The sequence below is a fragment of the Gymnogyps californianus genome, chromosome 15 (genome assembly GCF_018139145.2).
Source record: "Gymnogyps californianus isolate 813 chromosome 15, ASM1813914v2, whole genome shotgun sequence".
Lineage (NCBI taxonomy): Eukaryota > Metazoa > Chordata > Aves > Accipitriformes > Cathartidae > Gymnogyps > Gymnogyps californianus.
This window is the reverse complement of record NC_059485.1, coordinates 3693902-3700941: the sequence shown is the minus strand read 5'-3', so window position 1 is coordinate 3700941 and position 7040 is coordinate 3693902. Positions and strand designations below refer to the sequence as shown.

The 7040-nt window shown below is 56.3% G+C and overlaps 1 protein-coding gene across 1 annotated transcript; it reads left to right on the top strand.

Annotated features, from left to right (window-relative positions):
- The first annotated feature begins 1409 nt into the window (after positions 1–1409).
- NT5M (5',3'-nucleotidase, mitochondrial) lies at positions 1410–6639 on the top strand. Its single transcript, XM_050906176.1, has 5 exons — positions 1410–1673; positions 5107–5207; positions 5678–5738; positions 6160–6274; positions 6482–6639. Exons 1-5 carry the CDS (start codon positions 1410–1412, stop codon positions 6637–6639), a joined length of 699 nt encoding a protein of 232 aa, XP_050762133.1.
- The last annotated feature ends 401 nt before the right edge of the window (positions 6640–7040 follow it).

Here is a 7040-nt window from a genome sequence, read left to right as displayed (position 1 = left end):
AGTCAGAAACATCAAGTTGTGTTGAAATCCCATTCCTTGCCGTAAGCAACATGCCTTCAGTGCAAGTGAAAGCAGAATACAAACGTGAAACTTCGTGTTTTCCTTCCTAACCTCACTGTTACGTTTAGCATCGGGCGCAGCCTGGCTGCCAGTTCTGCTCCTTCCTTCGGTCACGCTGTGACCTTCCCCAAATCACCTGATCTCTACAGCTCATTTGCCCTTTCTGTGAAACAAGGACAATATATTCCACTGGAAGACATTCTGGAATTGAAAGATGAAATATTTTGGAATCACTAAGCCGTATTATTGCCGTCAACCAAAATCTTTTCTTTCCCAGCTCCAGCAGTTGCCTAATCCTTTTAGTCACACTCGGAGGCCTCCCCCTTCTTTAGCAGCTTTAATCCCCACAGTGTTTTTTGACCAGCGTGATCTTTGGTCATGTGTCAGAACATGCAGACCTTCATGCTGTGCTGTCAGCGCTTCTTCTGGGTCCGGGTATCATCTTTTAAGGCTTCCCGTCACCCGTGGGGACAGAGCTGTGTCACATCGAGTGAGATCCTGGGCAGAGTGTGCCCCCTCCCCATGAATGAGGAGAAACGGGTATATTTTAAGTCGAGGCTTAGCTGCAAAAATCATGTTAGGTATGCGCCCACACCACGCAATTGTGCCCCCAAAGATGTACCCACTGCCTGCTGCAGGCAGGGACGGGCATGGGGGCAGAGGGGGGTGTCGGCAGGGGATGGGGGGGGGAGAGAGGGTCCGCAGCAGGCAAGGGGAGATGGAGCGGTGGCGTGGGGTGCCCCCGAGGCTGAGAGTTAGGGAAACTGAGGCAAGGGCTCGGTACCCCGCCGGGCTCGGCACCCCGCCGCCCCGCAGAGCCCCCCCCCCCCGCTCCGGGGAAGGGGAGGGAGCGGGGTTGGGACAGGCTTAAAGCGGGCGGCAGGCGCGGTGGAACCGTGCCGTCGCCGAGACGCTTGTGCCGCTTTAAGGCGGTACCGCCGCTCCGGGCTCGGTCAGGCACCGGGAAGAGGAACTGGGCTTTGCACTGCCGGGTCGGGGCGAGCGCATCGCCGTGCACCGGGAGGCCCCGGTTCCCCCCCCCCCCCCCCCGCCTCCGCTGCCGCCGCCGCCGCCTGCTCCGCGCTCGCTGCAGGGGAGGGATGGGGCGGGGAGGGGGAGGAGGCGCTGGGGGCGAGGACGGGCTTTTGCATCCCCACCGCACCCCCCCTGCAGCCCCTCTGCTCCCCGTTGCATCCCCCTTGCAGCCCCCCCGCTCCTTCCTTCTGCTGCAAAGGGAGGTGCTTGCCAGGGCCGCCTGCTTGCAGGGTGCGTGCTTGAAATAAAGCCCCCCCCCCCCCCGGCCCGGGGAGCCCCCCCATCCCCTGCCCCGAGCCCCCCCCCTCTCCACCATGATTTTGCTGAGCAGCTTCTTGCACCTGCGGCCTCGACGCTGCGGCCCCTTTGCAGGGCTGGGCAGGGGGGCCGGCACCGCAGCGGGGTCCCGTAGGGCTCTGCGGGTGCTGGTGGACATGGACGGGGTGCTGGCCGACTTCGAGGGAGGCTTCCTCAAGAAGTTCAGGGCCAGGTACCCCGACAAACCCTACATTGCCCTGGAGGACCGGAGGGGCTTCTGGGTGTCGGAGCAATACGGGCGCCTGGGACCTGAGCTGAGTGTGAGTCTATGCATCCCCCGGCTCTGCGCGTGGCTCTTGTTCGCTCTGCGCCGTGCAACTGGAGCTCCGGCCCCGCGGGACCCACTGGCCCCCAGTTCGTGGGTGCAGCGCTGGGGAGGGCTGCGGGTGCTGGCCGGAGCTCCCACCGAAAGACAGGCACAGGTCAGCACGCAGGAGGGCTTCCAGCAGTGCCTTTTTTCCCGGAAATCCAGCATTTTTCATGCACATCTGTCTCTTTTTCCCTGCATGCGTGGATGGAGATAGATGCAAGGAAAGGAGATCTTTCAGAACATCTGTTTTATAATACCCCAGATTGCATAGCTGGGTTTTTCTAGCTCTGATTTGGCCAAGCTGCATGGATTGATGCTGTCCCTAGATGGATTATTTAGTTCCTCAACAGCAATGTGAGGGGTGGGACGCAGCAGAGAAGTTGAGAGCAAACCGTGCAATTGATTCTTCATGTGAGGGCTTACTTAAAACAACCCCAAGCCCTCCTATGCCTGAAAATCATTGTATTCATTTTCATAATTAAAGCCTAAAAGCAGAAGCTCTCTTTATGTTGTACTTTATCATTCAACGAAGGGCTGAGTGCTGCAGAAAGTTGGTTTCTGCCTCTACAAGTTCCCCATCTCGATGGGATGTCTGTGGTCTCATCTGCGGAACGCAGTTGCAGCAGTTGAAAGATGTTACAGCAAATAAAAGCACTCTTGTCGTTAGTGGTTTGATGGCTACAAGGAAGGGAGTGTGAATAAGGTCCAGGGCTCTCCCACTGGCAAAGTCCTAAACAGCTTGATGAGCTGAAGGAGTAACGTGTCCTCTCTAGCTGGGATTGATGGAACGGAAATGGAGGACATCATTCATGCAGTAAGGCAGATGCCAAAAGTTTGGCAGGGTTAATGCATGATAACTCATTTTTTCTTCTTGATCTTAACTAGTTTAGATGTGGTAAATGAAGTGAGCTCATCTTGTCTCTGCTGTGTTCACGTAAAACCACCAAAACCTTGGGCTGAGCAAGTAGCAAAACTTCCACAGACCGACCTCAGGGCAGCCCTGATGTCACCCGTGGTTTCAGACCAGGGATAAAAAGAGTAGGAGCCGCACTGTGGCTACGGGCACATGGGCCGTTCCAGTCCCCCCTCGTCAGAGAGCACCATCGACCTGCTGTAGGAGACCAGAAAATAGGAGCCAAAGAGTCCAACAAGCTGAAGGTCCCAGCTCTGAAAGGCAGAACAGCATCTCAGCACTATGCCGAGCACACAGACCTGGAAGGATGGGGAGCCCTGGATGGGCAGGGAAATTGCTCATGGGGAGAGATAAGAAGCAGCAAATCGAGGGTCTGTCCTGCCTGGCACGTGGTGGGATTCCCAGCCTGGGGGATTTTTCCGTCTGCCGGGCAGCGTGCTGGCTGCGGTGCCGCAGGGATTTATTCTGGCTCTGGGAGCCGAGCGGGTCTTTTCTTCAGGATAAGCTTAGTTCTTCCCCCAGTGAGCTTGATTGCAAAATGCTTTTTGACATAAGTGGAAGCAGAATAGCTACGGAAGTCCTTGCTGTAAGAAGACACTTCACCGCGGGTTGAAGTGCTTTGCTGCATCAGGCCGCGTTTCTCAGGTGTCTCTTGTGCGGCTACAGTCAGTATCTTAAAAATTAAATATCATTGCTCACCGGTCTAAAGCAGAGCAACTGGAGTCTGAATGTTTGCGTGGCCCTGTGGCAAACTGTTAGGGTTGCTGTTCTTGTCATGGTGCCAGGAGGCATTTCTGCTGGTGCTGTTGCACCAAATCAGCGTGTTTCATTTTGAACATGTATGAAGAAGGCTTTTCTTCGCTCTTCTGAACCACCGATGTTTTCTGCCGCTCAGGCAAAAGGGAAGATTCAACAGCTGATCTGAGTAGTCTCTCCTTTTAAGTTGGGTGTCTGGTCTTCTCACGTTATCTGGGATTTTTTGAGAAATACAGGGTTTAATTCTGGCATGTCATGTTAAATGCTCAGTGCCCAAATATATAATGGGTTCATGCATTCATCTTCCTGAGAGCAGGCAAGGTGTGCAGCCAGCGTCTTGGCACAGGCAGCCAGCGGGATGAAGCAGAATGTGACTCCCCGAATGAGCCCTGTGTTTGCTCTCGGGTGTTGCTGCCCTGAGCCTGGAGTTCCCAGCAAAGCCCCAATTGCTCATGGTTGCCTGCTTTCTTCCCCAGTACAGGTATAGTAAAGCCAAAATGTGGTGGTTACCCGCTAGATTCCCACTCATCAGGCAGGAGGGAGCTGCAAGTCTAGCAGGCATGTCCAACCAGCCTGTCTGTTGCTATGAGCTGTAAGAACCAGCATATAAGCATCCCTGAGGCTGCTCTCCCTTACCCTGATGCTCTGCCAGCTCCTCCATACTGTGCAATACAAGAAGGCCAGGATGGGCTTAAAGTTCCTTTTGTCCCTATTCCCCTACCTTAAATACAGAAACAGAGGTGCTCAAAATGAAGATCCATCTTTCAGGGCACGGCTCCTTTCAAAACTTCTCCCAGCTGCATCTGCAGCTGCTCGGCTGCGTTGCAACGCCGGAACGGGGTGGCTTCCTCTGCCCGCAGCCGCGTTGCAGCAATCCCAGACTCTCCTCCCCAAGGACCCAGTGTCTGTGCGAAATAATTGCTTTGCTTGGCGGCTGAGAAGCCGTTACCTGTTTGAAGGGAGTGCAGGAGATGCTGTTTCTTAGAGCTGTGCTGGACCCATCGCAGGCAGCCCCTGGACTCTGCCCTCGTCCCAAGGTTTTGCTCCCCATGGTCTCTCTCTGCTCTGCTCTCCCTTTGCGCCATACCAGTGCACCCCGGCTCCCAACCTGGATGTTAAGTGTTTCAAACCATTGCCTGGGAGGTGCTGCATTTGCCTGGTAGACCTTGCCCAGGCATCCCTGAGGAAGAGCATCTGCATTCATCCTGACATGCATTTCATCCTATAATATACTTTCTCCTTTGAGAGCAGCCCGACTGCTATTTTAAGTGATCTGATTGAGACAAATAGGCCAGGCAGCATCTGGAGCTGAACAGCGTCACATTACGGCAGGGCTACCAGGCCACGTCAGCCGGATCCATGTGGAAGTGCCCCTCCAGACGCAGACCCGGGGTTTGGTTCGGTTCTGGACAATCTCTTGTGTTTTGCCTTGAAGGAATGTGCTGCTCCCTCTGTGTCTGGGGCTGCACAGGCAAAAGCAAGCCTGCTCCAGAGCTCCTCCAATATAAATTGTATGAGATGGGTGCAGGTTGGCAGGTGGGGAACAGAGGCACCCACAGAGGCAAGGTGGGTTAGCAGGAGGGGACTGGGGCCAGTGCTCCCACCTTTCTCACTGTCACCGTCCTCTGCCCTAGCAAAGGGTGGGGAAAATGTACGTGCAAGGAGAAGAGCAGCAAGAAGCCCTGTGCAGTAACCGCTCTCTTTCCCCTCACAGGAGAAAGCCATCAGCATCTGGGAATCCAAGAACTTCTTCATTGAGCTGGACCCGCTCCCTGGGGCTGTGGAAGCTGTGAAGCAAATGGCAAATTTGGCAGAGTGAGTAGGAACCTGCCCATGGTATTTGGGGATGGATGGGGGAGCAGCAGTGGCTTTGCAGGCTCATCCGCCTCCTGGCAGAAGCGCTGAATACTACATCAGCATTAAAAATACCTCCTAGCCTGCCGGGCATGGCAGGAAAGAGAGGGCTTTGACTCCTGGAGCAGTCGCCAGGAGCTCTTCCCTTCAGCTCTCTGCTCCCAGCAAGCGCGGTGAAAAGGGCAACATGCTTGTGCCATGGGTGTGGGTACACGTTCTGGCGGTGGGATCCTGCAAGATGGGGGATTAACGTCTTAAATCGCCCTGGTTTGATCTGTGTGTGGTGGGGGGTCTGCTTTGGGCGCCTGCCTGCTCAGGCATGAATTGGGGTCTCGCAGAGGCAGCCAGGTGTATCTCAAGGGGGAGCAGGGTCTGATCGGCATGTTCAGCCACCGAGTGACACTCTGCCCCTGTTTTTCTCCTCGTGGCAGCACCGACGTGTTCATCTGCACAAGCCCGATCAAGAAGTACCGCTACTGCCCTTATGAGAAGGTGAGCAGGTCCAAATCCCAGCTCCCCCTCCTGTACCGCGCTGCCCAGCAAAAGCCGGCTGACCCCCGTATGCCTCCGGCTGGCAAGCTGTAAAACGGCAGTGATTATTTCCCTGCTCCACCAGTTTTGTTCCTAGGCATCTTCACAGAGTGGCGGCTCCGCCGTCAGCCGAGCTCTGCCATTTGCATGCACTGAGGCACTTGGTCTTAGTATTTCATCACGACGTCAAAAGCTGCTTGGCTTTAAAAGAACTTGTGCTCCGGCAACATCCAAATCCTTCCCACTAATGAACTTACTAAGAGAGATGTCCTCTCTGTGTGGAGGCCAGGGCTCGTGCCGTGCACTGCTGCCGCTCCGCTGAGCAGCCCCTGCCCCGTCCATCAGCCTTCCCTGTGCTCACCGCTCGCCTCTCACCTTCCAGTACGCCTGGGTGGAGAAGCACTTCGGCCCCGAGTTTCTCGAGCAGATCGTTTTGACGCGAGATAAGACAGTGGTTTCTGCTGACCTGCTTATAGACGACAGACCTGATATAACAGGTAAGGAAGGTGTGGGGTGGCAGGAGTGACCGGAGGCAGCCCCAAGGGGCAGACGGCATCCAGGGGTGATGGGCGCTGGTCCCTCCCTGCTTGATTAGGCTCTCATTAGGGGGTTGTGTCCACAGGCTCCTCATGTTGGAGTAAGATCAACCTCTGCGTCTCGCGGAGGAGTTGTCCAGAGAGCCGACCTCTCTTCTTGCTTTGCAGGGGCCGAGCTGAACCCCAGCTGGGAGCACGTGCTCTTCACGGCCTGCCACAACAAGCACCTGCAGCTGAAGCCCCCCAGCCGTAGGCTGCAGTCGTGGACCGACGACTGGAAGGCCATTCTGGACAGCAAACGCCTGCCGCCCAGCCAGGCCGCCTAAACACCAGCCTCCCGCCGCCGCCTGGGGCTGCGGCCACCTGCTTGTGTCCTTGTGGAGTCCTGCTAAAGGCTGAAACCACAGGTGGACAGACAGACAGACAGACGTTGTCCCTGCTGCGGAGAGGAAGAGGAGGGTGAGCTGAAGCACCATGGCCACCTGGACCCAGAGAGTGGACCCCAGCCCAGCCATGCCACAAGGGACCAGCGGCAGGATTGGCCCCGTGGACCCGGCAGCCCGGCTGGGGGGCATTTCCCACTGGCTCCTGGGGTCTCTGTGCTGCATCTGCACCCCTTCACGAGGCCAGCCTGGCATTTCTGACGGACAAGGTCACCCTCAGCATGTCACTGCCCTTGTCCGGTGCACCGCATGGCACAGACCAGCTCTCCATCCTCCTCTCTGGG

Bases quoted from the DNA above. Each gene is read 5' to 3' on its own strand.
- NT5M (XM_050906176.1), top strand. From the start codon at position 1,410: ATGATTTTGCTGAGCAGCTTCTTGCACCTGCGGCCTCGACGCTGCGGC. The intron at 5,208-5,677 runs GTGAGTAGGAAC...TCCTCGTGGCAG, and splicing joins CAAATGGCAAATTTGGCAGA to CACCGACGTGTTCATCTGCA. The intron at 6,275-6,481 runs GTAAGGAAGGTG...CTTGCTTTGCAG, and splicing joins CGACAGACCTGATATAACAG to GGGCCGAGCTGAACCCCAGC.